At 54.1% G+C, this 19,827-nt stretch overlaps 1 protein-coding gene across 1 annotated transcript in view; it reads left to right on the top strand.

Annotated features, from left to right (window-relative positions):
• Window positions 1-18,298, top strand: part of UCKL1 (uridine-cytidine kinase 1 like 1) — a 42,408-nt gene extending 24,110 nt beyond the window's left edge. The window contains exons 7-16 of the mRNA XM_065414351.1: window positions 2,385-2,574; window positions 3,150-3,211; window positions 5,237-5,253; window positions 12,875-12,973; window positions 13,711-13,804; window positions 14,656-14,718; window positions 15,384-15,506; window positions 16,213-16,320; window positions 16,939-17,095; window positions 17,919-18,298. Of these exons, the coding sequence (XP_065270423.1) occupies window positions 2,385-2,574; window positions 3,150-3,211; window positions 5,237-5,253; window positions 12,875-12,973; window positions 13,711-13,804; window positions 14,656-14,718; window positions 15,384-15,506; window positions 16,213-16,320; window positions 16,939-17,095; window positions 17,919-17,989 (984 nt within the window). The 3' untranslated portion in view covers window positions 17,990-18,298. The remainder of the gene's footprint in view (window positions 1-2,384; window positions 2,575-3,149; window positions 3,212-5,236; window positions 5,254-12,874; window positions 12,974-13,710; window positions 13,805-14,655; window positions 14,719-15,383; window positions 15,507-16,212; window positions 16,321-16,938; window positions 17,096-17,918) is intronic.
• The last annotated feature ends 1,529 nt before the right edge of the window (window positions 18,299-19,827 follow it).

The raw sequence follows: 19,827 nt of genomic DNA, 5'->3' as shown, positions 1-19,827 counted from the left end.
AGTGGCGGATGGGCTAGCTAGCCTGCCCGAGAGCGTACCCATGGGGGTTGGGCAGGTTTACGGCTAGTCCAGGCCACTACTCGCTGCCGTGGTTACGCTACTATTTTTAGCATGCCAGCTCATGGGAGCTAGCAGGAACATGTCTGCGTGAGCTGGGAATCGCACCCCTATTTCCAAGTGTAGACGTAGCCCCAGAGGAGCATTTCCTGGGGAAGATATAGCTCGTTCTTGCTTTTCCTACTTAAAGGCAGGGCTGTGACTTTGAGCAGCCGTGGGCGACCTGCTGTGTTTGGCCCACTTCCAGCATTAGCCAGCCAGCGCCCACGAGTTACGTTCTGGCACATCCTAATAAGTCCCCGCCATTGTCACTAGCCACTCTCATCTCCTCCCCAACCTTGAGCTTGGGAAATAGCGCCCCGCCGAAAGAGTGGGAGCTACTAGTACAAGTGAGTTTTAGAACAGACTGGGTCTCGCGGGTGTGAGAATAGATGTGTGAATTGCACCTGCTGAAGTACAGGAAGTGGCTGATTAAGGCCGCGTTGACCAAAGGCCCATAAAGCCTGGTGCCCTATCTCTGGAAATGGCCAATCCCTGACTCTTTGCAGGACGGGGATGGGGCCCTAGCGAGTCCCGCAATGCTGTGTACGGAGGAGACAGGGAGGGTACTCAGCAGCTGTGCTGATAGGATCCAATAAGAACCTGGATAGACAGAATTCCCTCCAGACCCATGACGAGCAGTGCGTGCCTGAAGCTTAACTTGGATTACCCCCTTCCCCCACCTTATTGATCCTGATGTTGGCCACAAGTTTATCCAGCCCTTTAAAAAGAGAATCAGTTGCTATATTGGATTGTGAGTTCCACAGGCAGACTATGGACTGGGCCTTTGCCTGGAGAATGAAAAGTTGGCCCATCCTGACTGGGCTCCCGGCTCGGGAACTACAGTGTCTCAGTTGACCTGGATTTCTAGTCGCTTCATGGGTGTCTCTGAAGGTGCATGGGTGGGAGGGCTATATTCAGATTTCACAACGTAGAGGCTGTCACCCGTTCATTCCATTAGGTTAGGGATAGATTTAGGCTTGGAAGGATTCGATTTTTATCAGTAAACGTCGATTTCACCATACACACACAATAAATATTCCCAGCAATGATCATTGAAATTTACAGCTAGACAAAGTAAGAAAAATGCTTCCTGAGAACTTATAAGAGTTTGATTTAAGGATATTTACCTTGTATGTTTTGACATGTGATGTTGACAGTTCATGTTTAATAGTTATAAAGCTTTAACTTTTTGAATCTCAACATCTGCTGTCATTAAATAATTAATCTGACCCCTCCATACGTTCCTCCAACTGTGAAAATTTAAGATAAAAATATATAAAGCTTAAAAATAAACATCAATAGTACCTGGGAAAATTATACCAAAAAAATCAAATTCTGCCATGCCTAAATATATTTAATATTAATTGGGCAGGTGAAACTGTTACACAGAGTCTTCCAAGATATTTTTCTTAGTGTGCAAGCAAATGTTCAGCCTTGGGAAGACGTATCTTGTGATGTTGGTTTTTTGTTCTGCACGGTTCTGCATCGAGGAAGTGGTCCTTGGAGAGGAAGTTGTGTAAGCAGCAGTTTGAGATCAGCTCTTGAGACGGAGTTGCTCCCTGCATGCTGGCTGACCACCTCTGTTCCAGGACTGGTCTATATGTATAAGTTACACATATACTCAGATGCCACATCTTTGATACCAGTGGGAAGCTGAGCTGCAAGGCCCTGACATCTGCTGTTGCTCAGCAGAGGGCTGACACTGGTGTCAAAAGAAGGGTGACAATAGGTATAAAATTTCCCTCCCCCATTGATGGGTCTTTGAACCAAACTTCTCGTGCCTGTACCCATTACCGGCTCTGGCTGTATGGGCCCCTTTTTGGTGGCAGACCCTCGCTACCAGGTAAATTACAATCTCCCGCTGATGGTCCCGTTGAGCTGTAGGGGAAACGCACGCTAGAAGAGGAGATTGTGATGGATTCCCTTCTGCCGGGTGAGGCCGGAGCTGGGGGGACTGTTCCTCTGTCATGATGGCGCAGGCTTGTGCAGCAGGACTCCAAGCGCTACCCTGGCATATCTTAGTTCCCCTGCTGTGATTTCCAAGGCTGCTTGGACCCCGGTGACTTCCCAGTGGGTGATTTCCAGCTCCCTTCAAGGGGCTTGAACCTGGCCCTCAGCTCTGTGACAGCAACAGGGGGATCGGGGAACTGCTAACAGCAGAGGGAGAGCTCCCCTTCCTCTCGCTGGCTTGACTGGGCAGGTCTCCACCTGCGGCTTCCCCTCCCTGATAACCCCCCATAAGTGACACTCCACCCGCGCTGTGTGCGCATTCCGCCTCCTTTCAGCTTCTCGACATGAAGATATTTGTCGACACGGACTCGGACATCCGGCTGGTGCGCCGCCTGCGCAGGGACATCGGCGAGCGCGGCCGGGACATCGAGGGGGTCATCAAGCAGTACAACAAGTTTGTCAAGCCCGCCTTCGACCAGTACATCCAGCCCACCATGCGGCTGGCCGACATCGTCGTGCCCCGAGGTACCCAGCACGGCTCGCTTCCCGCCGGCCTCTTTCCTCCTTCGTTACGTTGGCGCGCTGAGAAATCCCGTGGCTTGTTGTCCCTTAGCAGAGCAGTACAAACGCCAGCTCCCGCACCTCCTCCCTCTGCTCTCGCCTCTGGCTAGTCCCTTCTTCCCTCCAGCTGGCATCGATGCCAACTGCACACTGAATGACCCTGCTGCCCATCCCTATAGCCCTTGCTCTCGATGGCTCCCAATCAAGATTAATTGGCCTGGCAACTCCCTGTGAGCATGTGTTGGCACCAGGGTGAGCTGGCTGGCTGTGCCAAACCCTTGCCAAGGAGCTAACGGGGCTGCCGTGTGGTGGGTGGTTTTTGGTTACGTCGGTGGGTCTGCCTCAGTTCACCCCAGCTGACGCCCTGGGCCTGCCACTAGCTGAACCGGCAGGGAGCAGAGTTACCGGTTTGGGTCCGGGAAGGCAGGGACCCAGCGTTCCCGTGTTTCAGAATCGCAGGCACCAGAGAGGGTGGTGCTGACGTGACGCCGAGTCCCCGTAACTCACCCTGTCTCTCTCTTGTTCTTGGCGCACTGAAGGTAGCGGGAACACCGTGGCCATTGACCTGATCGTTCAGCATGTCCACAGCCAGCTGGAAGAGGTAAGGGCTGCGCTGGGAAGCTCCAGTTCAGGGAGGTGGCAATACGGGTGCTTACCGCCTGGGTAGAGCCGGGGCAGTGGCGTGGCTAGTGACACCATCCAGCACCTAGCCGGGGTATCGTTTGGCTTGGGATTTGCTCCCTCTGCTGCTCTGCATGTGAGAGCAGCGGGGCGATGATCGAGATTCCTGACCTCTCCTCGACCGGGCGAGTCTTCCTCCCTCTGCCCCTCCGCCCTGGCCTTACCGCTGGGCGCTGGGCAGAGCAAGCCGTGCATCCACGTGCCCGCTGCTGCCGGGCCTGCCTCTGTACGGTGGCATGCTACAAGCTGAAGGCAGAGGGCTGCAGCCTGGATGCTGGAGCTTTGCACGAGGGTGCTGGGGGCCCGCAGAGCTGCATGGCACCTCTCCCTGCGTTCTCTGGGCTGTGCCCTGCCCTGGCCCTGGGCTCGGCACATCCCAGTGCTTCCTTCCGTGCCTGCAGCCCCTTGAACCTGCCTGTCCCTTACTGGGCGCTCTTGGATAATAGCAACTTCTTGCTGGGAACTGAGAGTTTGCCAGTAAGCGGAATCCACTGTACTTGCCTCCTCCCCGGTACAGTTTTCCTAACCGCAGGCCTAGGAAACTCAGCAGCCCCAGGCCCTGACTTCTCCCGCCAGTGCATTGCTCTGGCCCCTTCTCTTCCACCAGTTCCTGCCCTCCAAGCACGCGCAGCCCTTGGGTTTCCGGCTCTGAACAACTCTCAGAACAGGCCAGTTTTTCAAATCCAATTCAGACGCCCCCCACCTTGGTCGAAGCCTCGCGAAAACAGCTGAGATCTGCCCCCTGGGAGCTGAGACCTTTCAGCAGCATCCAGCCCAATTGCCATGATTCAGCCTCACACCTGAGCACTAGTCTGAACCGGCTCCAAGTCGGATCCAGATTCCGACTTCCACATCCTCAGCCGTCTCTAGTTTTCACAAATCTTGAATCCCTTAACTGGAGTGTAACAGCTCTGGAGGGTGGGTTCCGTCTGAGCACTCGAGGGGGTGTCCGATCAGCGTACGAGGTTGTGTACCGTACGCTGCGTGCTGCAGTTCCTAGTTTCCCTGGGAAGATTAAGGGCAGACTGGTGATTTCAGCGCCACAACACTTAGGTTCTTATACAGCTTTTGTATGTTAACTCGGGGATATGCTGGGGGCAGGGGAGGGGTCTCTTTGCACTTTGATTTTGGCATTGGAATCTGTTTGCTTTTCAAGATAGCTACACTCCAGAAGGGCACATGCGCACAGAACTCAGATGCACTTGGAAATCAAGTTCTCCACTCCAATTGGCCTTTCTAAGCTTTCACACGGCTACAGCCAACTTGCTGCCTGGAAGCCCAGTGCATGAGACTGCATGCAATACCACACAGGCCAGCAAGTCCATATAGGAGACACTGCTCCTGTATGTTAGCACTTGCTTAGAGTGTGCCCCTCCAAAAATGTCTCCTCTCCTAGTTAAAAGGAGGTCCCTATATTTTGCTGCAAACGGCCCTATTTGTAGAGTTGAAATAACGGCAGGTCTAGAGGTTGTGAAATCAAGATTTCATCTTGCTACCCGGCCATAGGAGTGGTTTTCTTGTATAAGTATGAAACGCTCATGTCATATCAGAAGAAGAACTGGTATCTACAGCAAGATGGAAATTGGTTTTGCAGTCTCTGAACTGACTCATAGCTGGGGTCCGAGACCTGGCCGGTTTCCATGGAGATGAGATAGCTGCTGCTTCCAGGAACAGGCCTCAGGAAAAGCAAATTAGAGCAAAACTTTCTTTCAGATAAACCTCACAGTGGGTGAGAAATGCGGGTCCTTCCCAGACGGCTGTTTGGGGAGAACCTGTGAATGCTGAGTTTTGAGGGGGGGAGGGGTTTACCGGGGGGCAGAGGGAGAAAGACTAAATGTGAAAGCAGGAAAATATTCCTATTTTTCCCTTTTTTTTGTCTCTAAATGCCCGTGGGCTTGACAATGCTTAATGCCGGTTGCATTGTGTCTTTGTGTTACTGCTGCAGCGTGAACTCAGTGTCAGGTAAGACCCTCATGACTCTGTCCTGTCTGCGGGACCTGAGGCATTTCCAATGCCAGGCACTGCTTGGGCTGCACTGTCTCTATCAGACTCCAGTAGCTTCCTCATTGAGCTCAGACCTGTAGAGTTCATCTCACCCTTTAGACTCAGGTACAGCCAGGAGGGCAATATTTTAAGTGGCATATATAGTAAGTGAAGGGACCTGCAGTTTATATGGCCAACATCTGACCTGACCGCATACCCAATCCAACTCCCACTGACGTTGGATCCAGGCCTAACTTATTCTTCGGTGAATCCGAGACGTTCACAAGGCTGCCGACTTGCAGAATGGGAAAGCGTTTGGTATTTTTCACCAGATTTTTTTTTTTTTTTCCAACTAATGTGAAAAGTGGTTTGGAGACCTCTTCATCTGAGCCGGGGCCGCTGGAAAAGCATAGGAAAACCAGGGCCTTGTGTTCGAAATTTAAACTGAGCCTCGCCACGTTTAAACGAAGTTCCTTGAGAATTGCGGCAGCCCTGGGGAGCGAGAGACTAAGGCACAGGGGTAATAGCACCCAAAGGGAACTCGACTGAGTCTGAGTGGTAACATACACATTTTGATCCAGGAGGACAAGCTCTATGGAAATAACTTCAGGACCCACCAAATAATATAGTGGGAGATACGATTACTAAGTAGCTCCAGGTGTGTAGACACCTATTTAGTTACAATATCAGCGTGCAGGTGGTGCTTCTACTTTTCCCCTTCCATTAGGCATTCAGCTAAGATTTCAGCTATTTTTGTGGGAGGCGAAAAGATGCATTTCTAAAAATGCTTTTCCACTTAGATGTATATCTTTGTTTAAAGAGACACGTAACTCAGGTAGGCCTGAAGTTTACATTTGGCATAAAAAAGCTTTTACAAACCCTCGGATGAATAGAAAAGCTTCTGTTTTTTCCCAAAGCTAGTTATTTTCAAGCAAGTAAATTGGATGGTTAAAATTTCACTTTTAACAATCTCGGGGCCTAATGTGGCAAACATCTATACGTGTGAGTAACTTTACTCCTACGGGTAACTGTGCTCATGTACGTAAGTGTTTGGAGGTTCGAGGCTGAAGGCGGCATATAGTGACACAACCATGAAAATTTTTCAGTTACAAATGTATAATTTGTAACAGGCTGATTTTTTCCCCCAAGCTGATATTGTTCTGAAATCCAAAAAGTACCACTCATAGTCTTGATTTTGCCTTTTTTTCAGGCCTCTTGAAAATCTACAAATTAATAAAATGGTGCTGATTTTGTAATGGAGAGTATAGTGCTGTAGCACTTTAACTGCACAAATAACTACAACCACAACACTTGGGTAACCTCAGAATTCTTATCATGTATTTCAATCAAGGCTTCCTTTCTGGTAAAAGTCTGAAAAAAATGAAGGTCAGGAGCTGGAACATGCCTGCCAACATTGGCTTAAACTGATGAAACCCAAAGGTTTTTATTAAGTCAGCTGTCTCCAGCACCCTGTCCATCCAGGGGCAGATGTGTGTTAGGTAGCAGATCAGGGCTGATAGATGGGGACATGCAAAAACAGTGAAACGTGCCTGAAAAAAATGGGGCTTTTCAACTAACCGAACTCCCCAGCCTCAGTTCTCAATGGCTTATAATGAATACCAAAATCCCTCATTCTAATGTCGGTGCCTTTCAAATGCTGTGTTGGTGAAGCTATGCATAATCTGTAACTGGTAGAGAAAAACCCAGATGTCGGATCTGGGCCCAGGCTAACCTACCTTCCACACAAACTGTAGGTAAATTTGGGTAGGAATCCAGATCCCAACTCCATCGCTTTGGCCCCTCTCTAGCACTTTGTCAATGGAACTTTTTAAGTATTATGGAGGTGAGCTGATTCTAAGCCCAGTGTGTAATGACTGGGTAACTTACAAGGATGAACTGTTGATACATCTAACTGGATGTTAACAGGGTTAATTGCTGATGCATCCAAATTCTCACTCATTTAAAGAAAATTGTAATAATCGCTGGACATTCGACTTCTCAGTTTCACACCTGGAGGTGCGTTTCCTGGCTGAAATTGCAACACACTGAGCCATCCGTGTGCAGACACCGTACACCCACGCGTGCAGTTCCCATTAACACCAGTAGGAACAGACACGTACACTTCCTTGGCGGAGCAGACCCCGGAGTCTGCTTGCTTGCGTTGAAGTGTGATGCTTTCGGTGATGCCTTTATCCATTTTTTTTTCCCTTCCGCCATGCTGTTTGAGAACTGGACTTGCTTCTAAAAACGGGTGTTCTCGAAGATGAATTCACCGTTGCCAATCGATACTTCCCCTCCCCAGGTCTAGATCACCTCCATGTGCCCTTTGCCAGTTGTGTCTTTAAATATCAAGCCATGACACGGTGTAGTAGTCCTTGTTTGAAATGTCAGCCGTTAAAAGCCAGCTGCCGTACGTGTTTGAAATGCCTTACCTACATTAGCTTCTTTGTAGCTGGCTGTCTCTTGTCTGCTTCCTGTCTGATTGCATGTACAACAAAGAGCTGGTGGTGTTCACCGTGCCTTTCTGAGAGACGGTCACCCCCATATTTCTTTTGCTTTCATTTCTCCCTCCCCCCCCCCCTTTGAAGCTTTTGTTCTGGGGAGGGAAATAAGTTTCCAAAGTGAGACATTTTCTCGACCTGCTCACGGCTGCTTGGCTGAATGTTCCATTGCTGGCCAGCCACAGCGAAGGGGGGAGAGGAAATTCTGCTCACCTGCTTCACCCACAGGATGGCTGAGAGCCAAGCCAGCAAAGAGGGACAAACTCCTGCAGGTCCCCCCCAAGCCTGGCCAGTCCACCGTTCTCAAGCACAGGGTCGAGCGAGAGCGTGAGCTCTTGTCCCTGCAAGCTGCTGAGCTGTTCTCGCTGCCCCGTTTGCGATCCCCTTGTGTGCCGAGTTCTGTTCAGCGGGCCGGATTGTGAGTGCCTCTCCGAGGAACGTCAAATGCTCTTGCCGTGCGCGTGCAAATGTGGAATGTACTCGACTCAGCTCCCATCCCGCTGGGAGAGGAGCTTGGGCTGTGGAGTTGGGTTCTGAGTTGTGACTGTCCCAAAGTCGGGCAGCCACTTCAGGCCCATCTCTGCACAAGATGTTCTTGTCCGGCCCTGGCAAAATCTTTAACTGGGCCTCTCGCAAGAGGCACCTGCGACCCAAGTGTGAGTGCTTGTGTCCCCTCGTGGGCCTGGCAAGCAGGTCGGTGGGCACATCTTGTGCCTGTTTGCATGTGCCAACAGCGACAGGCTGTGTGTCCTCCCCCTGCATTCCCAGTTCCTGGGATCTTGGAGTAAACGAAGGCTTCTCTCTCTGATCGTGGGAATGCACCGAGTCCTGGATGCGGGGTCTGGTCTCTTCTCCATGCAGAGGAGTCAGGGGACGCCAACGCCTGTTAGCGTCAGCGGGAGCAAGGTGTGCAAGTCTTGGAGGGCACAATAGACTCCTGCCAGTCTGGCTTTTGTGGCATCACGCTTCTCTGCCAAGGCAGCGGCTGGGACTGGGGCCTCGCTCCATTGAATGCACAAGGGACATAACGCTGTCATTTTCCCCCCGCGCTAGGTTGGTGTGAGTGCTGTGGGGGGGCCCCTTGGAGACTGTCCAGCAGAGGGCAGCACATCTAAGACAATCTGTTAAGCAAACACAGGTTCAGTGAAAAAGACGCTTGCTGAGGGATCTCTCCCTGATGGCTCAGGTGTTGATCGAATCCAACTGTTACTGTTTGAAGTTAATACGGATCATGGCTCTCCCCCCCCCCCCTCTCCCCGGTCCTTTGACTAATTAAAATGCTTTCTCCTTTTTTTCCCTCCCCTTTAAACCCTTGTTGTATTTCCTGCTTTGTCTCTCCCTGAACGTCCCTCCCATCTGGTGAACAGAGGAAGCTACGCTGGGATATGTGAGGAGCACTTGCAGTGTTTTGAGTTTGATACTAATCATGGGAGCTGCAGGGTGACGGGGGATGAGCCAGGGCTGCATGCTGAACATGGGGATGCACAGAGAGGGAGCATGTGCAGGTTCCTACAAGGGTGATGTTCTTTAAGCTGAACTGAAAGGAAACCTTCCCCCCCCCCCCCACTCCAGTACCTCCTGAGAATTAGAGTATGGAGCTATCGGTCTTGGGTACCTATATGGCCACATCGCCATAGTATCTGGGCACCTCACAGTCATTAATGTATTTCTCTTTAGAACACCCCTGGGAGGCCGGGCAGTGCTATTATCCCCATTGTACAGATGGGGACCTGAGGCACAGAGAGGCTAAGTGACTTGCCCATGGTCTTGCAGAAAGTCTGTGGCAGAGCAGGGACTTGACTTCCCCCCCCAAGTCTTAGGGTATTGCTCCAACCACTGAACCATCCTTCCCCTCTGCTGAACCTGGAGAATTCCCCAGAGCATGAGGTGTCTAGTCCCACCATTGCTTTGGGGGATTGTTTGCCATGAGATCCACAGCAACTAATCCCTGGTCTGACTCTCACCTCACAGAGTGGTATAGGGCTGCATGAACCCAAGGGGTTCCTCTGCTGTCACAGCCTGGAAAGCAAAGTGCAAGCATTTCAGGAACAAATGGAAACATTGGTGACAAAATAACAGTTTCTCCCGGGCCTGTTCACAGCTCGGTGGTGTAGGAGGGGTGTTCCTGGTTGCGTTATGCCTACTTGTGGCATCCGAGGACTGTGTCTTGGTGTTTTGTGTAGGTGCTGGAGAAGACAACCTGGGCTGATCCTCTCTGGTGTGGCACACAGTGATGTACCACAGTGTGCGTGGGGGCGGAGAGCGGGAGGGTGGCGGTGACTAGCACTTGGATCGGATACAAGGGCTTGGGCAGCAGAGCGCCGTGACCTCAGAGGGCCTTTGCAACCCACAGGGCCGTTAGGTTTGTGGCTTGTGACAATGCTGACCACACGCCTCGCTTTAAGGCCTGGGTCCCAATGAGTCTGCAAATGCCGAGTTGAGGCCAGCGCGCCATCCTCGGGGGGCAGAGCCTTAGGGTGCAGTTCCCTGGCGTGTGGCACGTAGGTCCTGCAGATGGCAGGGTTATTGGTGAATCCTCTGCCAGGGCTAACAACAAAAAAGTGGGCTGCTCCGCACGGGAGCCGTTACCGCTGGCTCTTGTCCAGCAGTTTTGCCAGCCTTGAGCGCTGTCTTTCAGCAGAGAGGCGAAGCTAAGGTCCTGACCCCGGGGGAGTTGTCTGAGGAGCCCATGGGACTCTTCACGGGGATCGAGGTCGCTTGTCCTAGTGGCCTCTTCAAATTCCACCTCTGGGAGTTTTCCATCCACTGTAGGTGCCCTGCGGTTGGATCTGCCGCCCTTATCTGCTGTTGCTGGGCCCTGCCACAGAACTGCCTCGTTCCCTCCGGGCGGCGGGTGCATAGAGCCCTGTATTTCGGGTCAGGCTGTGACGCACTTTGAGAAGGCAGGGCACCGTTATCCCTGCCCCAGCGGCGCTGTGGGGGCGGCAGCCCGTTCTCCCAGGAGGGAGGCATGCTGGAGACGCCCCAAACCCGTTGCTCTTGTTTTGTGACACGGAATGTTGGCTCCAGCTGGTTTCTTTGATGATTTCTCCTTTTTTCATTTGTTTTTTATCCCTCTCGACCCCCCCCCCCCCCACACACACACACATACCATTCTCCTCCTCTCAGGCCAGTGTGGGCCAAGTCAAAACCTGTTTGTGGGCCCGATCCTGCAGCCATTCCCCATGGGACATGGATCCAGGATGGGGTCCTTCCGAAGAGTGAGGGCCTCTAGCGAGGCTGGGGTGGGACAGCCTCCCTCAGATCGCCCCGCGGAAGCCTGGAGCAGCAGCACGAGGAGGGGGCTTGCAGGAGCCTCTTGCTGGTGGCGAAGCCTCGCGGTGGGCATGGGGAAGGGTGGGACACAAGCGGGGTGCCAGGGAGACTAACATGGGGTTCTTCCTCGCTAACCGAGTGCAGCTTGTTTCGCTGACCACCTGCCCCGGAGGTTTTGAGGGGTTCGTCTTGTTTCAGAGCACAAATGGTGCCGGGGTGGCATTTTGGATAACGCTCTTGCAAAGCCTCCCCCTAGAACTGAGTGCACCCCATGCACCCCCTTTGTAAAGGGGAGCACAATTTTCCTGCACACTGGGTCTCTCCGCCCTTGGTGGGGGTGTATTCAGATTTCCCCTCAAAGTATTTCACAAATGCCCTTTCCCAGCTTGGCTCCTGCCATTGACCCTCTGTCTGGGGAGTGGACCCCCCCCCCATACACACACCCCCACACCCTCCTCTGAACCTATTACAGTCTTTCTATGTAATCAGCTGATACAGCAGGGTGGATCCCTGCATGCCCACACGTGCAGCATGTTCACAGGCAGTCTACAGCCCTGGTGTCATGAGCACAGAGAGCGTCTATTTCCCTAAAGAAACAGCTCTTGTTGTTTTTTAACAATCAAAACAGGAGCTAGTGGAATAAGCACAAACCCCTCAAACGCTCAACGGGCTTTGCTTGCGTCTTGATTTGCATTTGTTTTAGCCAAGGCCAGAGGATGACTGGGTAGATGGAGGAATCTGGTCGCCATGCCCCTCCTCCTCAATCCCTACCTAGTCATCTTCCTCCTCCCGGCTTGCTTGTGTGTGTTGCATTAATTAACCAGGGTGGTTCTTTACTAAATCTTTACCTGGCTGGTGCTTTTATCTTTTCCTTCCTCCAATATATTTCTGAACCAGTTGCAGTTATTTTTGTGTGTGACCCAATGCACAGCTGTCTGAGTCCAGCGTTCCTCACGTGCAAGGCTGATTGGTTCATCCTTTCCAGCCAGAGACGTGCCTTTACTACGTCTTTCAAACAGAGAGAGGCGGGCTAATGGGAACCCATTATCAACGGCATTTCCTTGATCCAGGAATAGGCATTGCGCCCAGCAATGTTAATTGATTTGTCATCCAGAGATGAGTCACCCCGGCTGCCAGCCCTGTCCAGCTATGAAGCGTCTTGAGGCTATTCCTAATTTTGTAACCAGGAGGCTGTCTCTGAATGGACCAGAGCTCCCACACCAAACCCTTCCTAGAACAGTCGTGCATCCCAAGGGGGGCCGTTAATCTCAGGGGATCAAAGTGTCAGCCAGTGCATGGGAGTGGGACACCCTGACCAAGTACCCTGTTTCTGATGACGTGCCAGAAAATATTTGCTCTGAAAGGCACCTTTTATGGGGTCAAATTTGAGATACTTTACTCCTGAGTGGTTACCATAGCTTTCCCTTCCTCATTGATTGACTGAGGGATCCATCCAGTGAATTAGAGCAAAGGAAGCAAATGAGACCCATGAGCAGCAGGAGTGTGATCTGTTTTATGGAGAAGCTTCATCTCTCCTGACACGACTGGTCAGTGACAGTAACTGGCACATCCTGGATGGTAAATATGTTTTTGCAGCCAGTTGGAGCCTTAACATCCCAGCTGTGGGCTGGTGGGATGCGAAGGCTCCGGGATTCTAGATGTGGCTTCTCATTAGTGTCGTTAACAACCCCTTTGTTACCTTGGGTGTCTTCCTCCCCCACCCGGGCTGCAGGCCTTGGGTGCTGCCCTTAGGGTTTGGCTGGATGACTGCTTATGTGCGTGAACGAGCGCTCACCTAGCTGTGGTGTTGTGTTGGTCTCCAGGGCAGCGCTGGCCTCTGCCCACCAGTGCCATCCCCTTCCTCGGACCCTCAGCGTGCTGAAGAGTACCCCGCAAGTGCGCGGCATGCACACCATCATCCGGTAAGCGCGCCACCTCGCATTTGGAATGGCTGAGGCTAAGGGCGTGGGGGCCTTTAGCATCATCCAACCTTGGTCTGGGCGTTTGACATCTCCCACTCGTAGGGCCCCCCAAGAGATAAAATCCTGCCCCGGGCCAGAGACCCTAGTCGGGCTGGGCAGTTCTCACCCGCTTCCTAGAATCATCCATTTGAAATAGGATAATGTCAACCCGTATGAGTGTCTGCATGTTCAGTGCCCTGTACAGCCGTGAACAGCTGTTCCTTCCACCACCCCAAGAGCTGGGTACCGTCCCTGCTGTGCAGACAGAAACGGAGGCATAGAGAGGTGAGAGACCTGCCCAAAGCCCCACAGCAAGAGCGCGGCAGAGTTAGAATTAGAACCCAGGAGCTCTGGGCCAGAGCGATTGCTCCACCTTGGAGCTCCCCTTTGCAAAAGTGCCTATGTCCCAGCAACAAAACTACAACCTGGGGTGGGGCAGGATGACCCAATATCGCGCAGTTCCCGGTAAAGGGGCCTGGAGAAGGTCAGGGTCCTCGGCTGGATCCCCCTGGTGGAAGGCCTGTGATGGTATCAGCTGCTTCTACCTGGGAGGAGGCTGAGAAACCTGCCCTGTGTATCTGGTCCACCTTTTCCTTCCTACGCGACCCTGCCTCGGCCTTCAGGCAGCCTCTGACCCACAGTCAGCGTCTCCTGGAGAGTTCTCGTTGATGGACGTGCCTTTCTCCCCTCCCCGTTAGAGACAAGGAGACCAGCCGAGACGAGTTCATTTTCTACTCCAAGAGGCTGATGCGGCTGCTGATTGAGCACGCGCTGTCGTTTCTGCCTTTCCAGGTACGTACAGGGAACGAGGGGATGGAGGGGAAAGCCCGTTGTTCTCTCCTTTCTGATTCAAGTCTGGGAGGACAAGGGGAGGTCTGCGTTTGCCCCTGGAGCCTTCCCTACTTCTCTCTGACTTGCCCTCTCGTGGAAAAGGCTAAAAAGAAATGATTCTCCTAGGTCAGACAGAGATGGGACCCTATTCTGTTGTATACCACACTCATCCCCGTAGTGTCTAGACACCTTCTAGCAGTGCAGTGAGCAGTGTGACTGACAGCTGTCACGTGGTTTGTTCTCGCCTCCTCCCCGGGGAGGAAAGGGTATGCAGGGGCGTGTTTTGTGTTGGCAGTGGGTGTGAGTGTGATTTTTTTTTTATATAATATACACACACACACACACACACTGTCTCTCTCTCGCCTGTATGTTATAGAAGGCAGATCAAAGAAATGCACCTTGCAAGGGCGCGGAAGGTGGGGAGGGAGGGTTGGGATGGTCCTTCGTTTCCGGTGAGGGGGTGTCATTCCATGGTCTTGGACTGCCCCTCACCACCACCCCCCCCCCGGTCCAAAAAGCTGTGTCTCCACCGTCGCTGCTGCTGTGGGGTGGGTAATTGTATAGCACAGGGGCGTGTCCATCGCTCGGCTTTGGGAGCAGAGAGCACAGTGCAGGCGCAGCCATGTTTCTAAGGCAGCTGGACCTCTGCACCTGAGTAAGGGGCCTTCTCTGGCTCGCACGGCTGGTGTCCAGGGCTCAAGCACCTCCCCTGATCCCCTGGCTCCATGACTATGTCCATGGTGCACCAGCCTGTGGCTTTTGTGCCCTGGCGGTCTGAGCCCGTGTTAAAGCTTGCGCTGTGATCTTTCTAGAGCTGCACTGTCCAGACCCCTCAGGGAGAGGACTACGAAGGGAGATCCTACAGTGGGAAGCAGGTAAGGGGAAGGGAAAGGCTGGATTCAGTTGCACTCAGTGGGGCCAGATCCTACACCCATTGAAGTCAATGGGAAGACTCCCCCGGACTTAATGGGCCTTTGATCAGGCCCCTCCTCAGCATCTGGACTAGCTGGGTCTGCTCCAGGGGGCTGGCGGGTTGGCTGCTGGGCTGTAGAGACCAGGGGATCCTGCTGCCTACAGCTTAATTTACAGCAGTGACTAGTCAGGTCTGGCCCTTAAGTACCACTACTGAGGTGTGTGCGCGCCTGTGGGTGCTCCGAATCGCTCCTCTTCTCACCCTCCCTGTTGGGGAGGCAGCTGTGTCTGGGTGGTAGCTGTGAGGAGCTAGCTGCTTAACCCTGTCACTGCTGGAGGAGATGTGGCTGTGCATGGCTCAGTCCCATTGCTGGCCTGGGCAAACGGGAGCAGGCACCAGGCCTGGGGGCTGCGTTCTGCGCCCAGCTCTTAAACTGACTTCAGGTAGGGTCCATGACCCCATTGATCAAGTGGGGCTAATGATCTTACCTGCTGCTGTGAAGTGCTTTGAGGCCTCTGGATCCAAAATTGCTGTAGATCCGTGCTAGGGCTAGTTCCTTTGGAGACCAGAGACCAGGAGCATTTGAGGGGCCCCGCATGGCCGCTTCATCCCCGCTCTCTGTGGCAGATCACAGGTGTGTCTATCCTGAGAGCGGGCGAGACCATGGAGCCGGCGCTCCGAGCCGTGTGCAAGGACGTCCGAATCGGCACCATCCTCATCCAGACCAACAGCAACACTGGAGAGCCAGAGGTAAAGGCCAAGGGCGCCTTGCGACCCGGGCCCATTCGCAGCAGCAGTCTCTGTCGCCGGGATCCCTAACGCTGCCGCGTGCCTAGTAATTGCAATCAGTTCGTTCGTTCCTGCTGACCACAGCCGGTCTCGTCGGGAGGTGGCTGGTTGGTAGCTGGCTTTCTTATTTAATGAGCATTCGTCGGTCACTGAGGCCCAAAATGTCTGACTTCAGGCGAAGGCTTTCACAGTCGCCTGTGCAAAACTGCGTATGTAGTTGCACGTGCAGTGACCGGCTAGACATCTAGCCAGCGGCACGTACGCCGACCACAGCTGAGTGTGGCAGGAAGGTAACCAGGCGTGCCAGTGAGGCACTGAAACGTGCACATGCTGGTGCACTCGCCATTCAAAAAAATTGGGCCAAGGTCGTTGGGGCTTTTTAAATGCATGCTCTCCACTAAGTGTTCAAGCAGCAGCCCACTGCTGCGGTGCTTGCCCGGCTAGCCTTTTAGCAGCAGCTGCCTCGTAAAGAAAGGGTCCGGTAATAGGCCGGCAGCCTGTACCCGATTCAGCCCAGTAATCCTGCAAGCAACGGGGTAAGTGGGCGCTGCTGACGCCCTGCAGCAGGTGGCGCATGCCCCGCCCAGCTAAGGGAGGGGTGAGCAAAGCTGTTCTGAGGGTGAGCAGAGCTTTTCCCAAATCTCTCTCTGGTCTGTCCCTCGCCCAGCTCCACTACCTGAGGTTGCCGAAAGACATTAGTGAAGATCACGTGATCTTGATGGACTGCACGGTCTCCACGGGAGCGGCGGCCATGATGGCTGTGAGAGTGCTGCTGGTAAGGAAGGATGGCGGGGGCCCGTCTCCGTTCAGACAGGGAAACCCCGGAGCAGCCCTGGGGGTGCTGGGAACTTGGGGAGGGGGTGGGTCCAGCCCAGCTCTCTGATGCAGAATCCCGGGGTCCAAGTAAATTAAGCTAACGCCGGCACTGTTAAACCTGGACCCCGTGGTGAAAAGAGGAAGGAGGCCGGCTGGCGTGGTGCAAGCCGCAGTGACCTTCGCGGCCAGACACTCATAGTCACCCTCCACTGGGGGACAAGCCCTGCAGGAACTGAATTCACGTCCAACGCAAGCCAACTCCTTCCCGAGACTTGGTTCCCGGTGTCCCCAGCCCAGCAGGGAGATCGGGTCCTGGGGTGCCAGGAGACGAGGCTCTGAGAAGGAGATGAGGAAGGGAGCTGCTCTCAGTCCCCGGGGGCAGGGGCCCAATCACAGTGTTGGCCCTTTGGGGTGGGAGGCCAAGGGTCTCTCCAAGTCAGGGCTGGGGCGTATTGGGGCTGGGGGAGGAGGGGCATACAGACCCTTGCACCGCCGCGGTCTGTGCATAACGAGGAGGGGTCTCTCCAGAGCGGTGTCATGGCCCCTCCCCCGCCTTCACGCCGCAACACTCTCGTAGGATCACGACGTCCCCGAGGACAAAATCTTCCTTCTCTCTCTGCTGATGGCGGAGATGGGCGTCCACTCGGTGGCCTACGCCTTCCCCCAGGTGAAGATCATCACAACGGCTGTGGACAAGAAGGTGAACAACCTTTTCCGGATCATCCCCGGCATCGGTGAGTACCCGCCAGGAACAGGCTCCGGAACCTGCTTGGGGTGGGATGGCTGGGCAGGAGCACCTGGCCAGCCCCAGGAAGGTGAGGGGAGCTCGCCCTGCCCTGCAGAGCCTTGTTACAAAAGCATGCAGCCTTTAACCAAGGACAGGCTCGCCTCCTCTTCCCCAGACAGCGCACGGGAGCCCCAGCCCCTCCAGAATCCGCTGTGGGCAAAGTCTACAAGGAGAAGACAGCAGGGACAGCATTAGCCGTAGGGTTAGCCAGCTTGGGTCTAACAGGCTGGCATTGCAGAGCTGGACAGGGGAGTGGCTGATCCCTGGTCCATGGCAGGCTGGAGCGATTGCCCAGCTCTCGAGGAGGACGTTCTCTGACGAGAGCCGTGCCTGCTGAAGCAGAAGGGAAGGGCTGCTGGCAGCGATCGCCCAAGAGGGTGTGACGAAAAGAAGGGGAAATAAAGCAGGTTGCTCTGATCCCACCGCTGTCTCCTCATTCAGCATGTCTTCTCCACCTTCGATTTGCAAGTGACAGAAACTGACGCCCCCTGCCCTGTGGGCGCTGGTTGGCCTTCCCGTGCCCATGTGGGAGAGCAGAGCACGTGGGCGGCCCAGCAGCCCCTCTGTTCTTGCACGCTGTCCCGGGGGGGGGGGGGGGGTGTCTCCCACGGGGTGTCAGAGCAATCGTCCATGTTCTTTGGGAAGCGGGTGTAGTTCCCACCCGGCTGGGTATCCGGCATTCCGGCAGCACCGATCTCCATGTGTAACTTCACATTGACGCCTTGTGCGTGCGTGTCTCTGTCTCCCTGCCCCTCGCCCCCATGCCCTAGGGAATTTTGGAGATCGCTACTTCGGGACCGACGCCCCCCCTGACTGGAGCGACGACACCCTGGACACTTAGCAAACCCCCCCGCCTGCCCTGGGTCAGAAGACGAGACCCCACCCTGGAGCCGAGGCAGCTTTGCGACCGCACCTTACTCTTCTGTTGTACATTTCCAAAGAGATTTCCCCTAGGGCATAAATATTTTTTCAGCTGTTGCATTTTGAAGTCTAGGGCCTATTTTTTCAAAAGGAAGAAATGCAAATCCTAGCGGACTGTATGTGCACAGGCACGTGTCCTACTTTAGAGCCGAGTTAATTTATTTTAATTTAAATATTTGCCTATGTAACTTATGTGAGATTTTATAACGAACAAAATAAAGATTTTCTCCAGTTTTCTTGCAGCATCGCTGTTGGCGGTTAGACCCAACCCCCAGTGCTGGTAACTGGGTCTCATCCCCGTGCTGCTCCCAGATAAACCCAGGAGGAGCTGTAAATATGAGCTTTATCACCCTGGGTTGAAAATGCTCCGATCCCTTCTCCACCGTCGCCAGTCTGTCCTGGGACACGGTACAGCAACTAGGAGGGCACAGGCCTGCGTGGGGATGGGAAAAGTAGCAGCAGGTCCTGCTAGACGCTCTGAAAGGCAAGGGCAGGCCAGGGCTGAGGCCGCAGGCGCTGTCCTGCTGTCCCAGCGAGAGGAAGGAGGAGCGCTGGGGGAGCCGTGAGTTGCGCTGTATCCTTGTCTTCCTGTCACTCCACGGCGAACAGCCGCGCCTGGGGGGACTGACGTTTGCAGCACAGGCCATTGCTGCAGCTTCACTGGGTACTTGCCGCTCTGGCCAGCGGTCAGAAGCGACTCCTGCCTGCGTGACTGGCTCCCACTCCAGGGGCTGCCTGTTCCCATCAGTAGGAGGGCTAAAGGCACAACCTCGCTGTGGGAACGCAGAGCCCAAGGCAGGAAGGAGAACGCGGCACGCGTTGCAGCCAGGCTGAGAGCAGCCGAGTGCGGACACGCTGGCTCCCATGGTTCTTGATCTCCCTGGATGGGGCCTGGTCTCTGTGTCCCCTCCTCGGGCTTGTCCTCGCTTAATCAGAGCTGTCACACAGCAGGGGGGTCGGGGACTGTCTGCAGGAAGCTGCTCGGGTTTTGTAAACCTCCCGGGAAGGGGTCCCTGCCAAAATTAATGGATTGTGACAGGAAACCTGCCCAGCTGAACAGCCGGTGCTAGTTTCCTGCAGGATTTCAGAGCAGCCTCCAGTATTTTCCCCTCCTCAGGGCCAGGTTCATCGTAACGCCAGGGCTGCTGGCAGCAGGAGCAGGAGAGATTCAATCAGTCCAGCCCTGCTGCTTTGCAGGGAAAGGGCCAGCTCCCCGGTACAGGGGCGCACCCCGTGAGCTCACAGCTGAGGCTGGAATGTACTTATTGGAAGGGCCTAGCAAAGGTCTTGTGGGCAGGAAGCTGCGAGGGTGGCGTGGGGGCAGCGGGGTGGAAATCAGTGAGGGGTTTGGGCTCAGAATAGCTGCACTCACTAGTGTGGCTTCTTGCGCAAATCCTCAACTCATTAAAACAAACTCAGCCCTGCACGCGGCGAACGCAGGATCTCGACACTTGAAAGATGTGGAGGGAGGCAGTGCCGACACCTGATAAGCTTGCACTAAAAATACCTCCAAGCGTAGGTGGCCCGAAAGCTCGTAAGCACACATGCAGTGAAAGAGAGTGAGTTTCTGTGGCTGAGTGAGTGACCCACAGCGCTAGCTGCAGTGCCAAAGGGGGAGCAGCAAGGCAAGCCGCTGCGGGTGTGAGCCAGTCCTGGGCCAGGGCTTCCCCTCCAAGCCCCGCACTATACCTAAAATGTAGGTCAACCTAGCAGAGGTGCTGAGTTCCCGGGGGGGGGGGGGAGGGGTGGCTTGACCTC

This window comes from Emys orbicularis, chromosome 12 (assembly GCF_028017835.1).
Source record: "Emys orbicularis isolate rEmyOrb1 chromosome 12, rEmyOrb1.hap1, whole genome shotgun sequence".
Classification (NCBI taxonomy): Eukaryota; Metazoa; Chordata; order Testudines; family Emydidae; genus Emys; species Emys orbicularis.
Note: the sequence above shows the minus strand (reverse complement) of the source record. Positions and strands in the feature narration are given on the sequence as shown.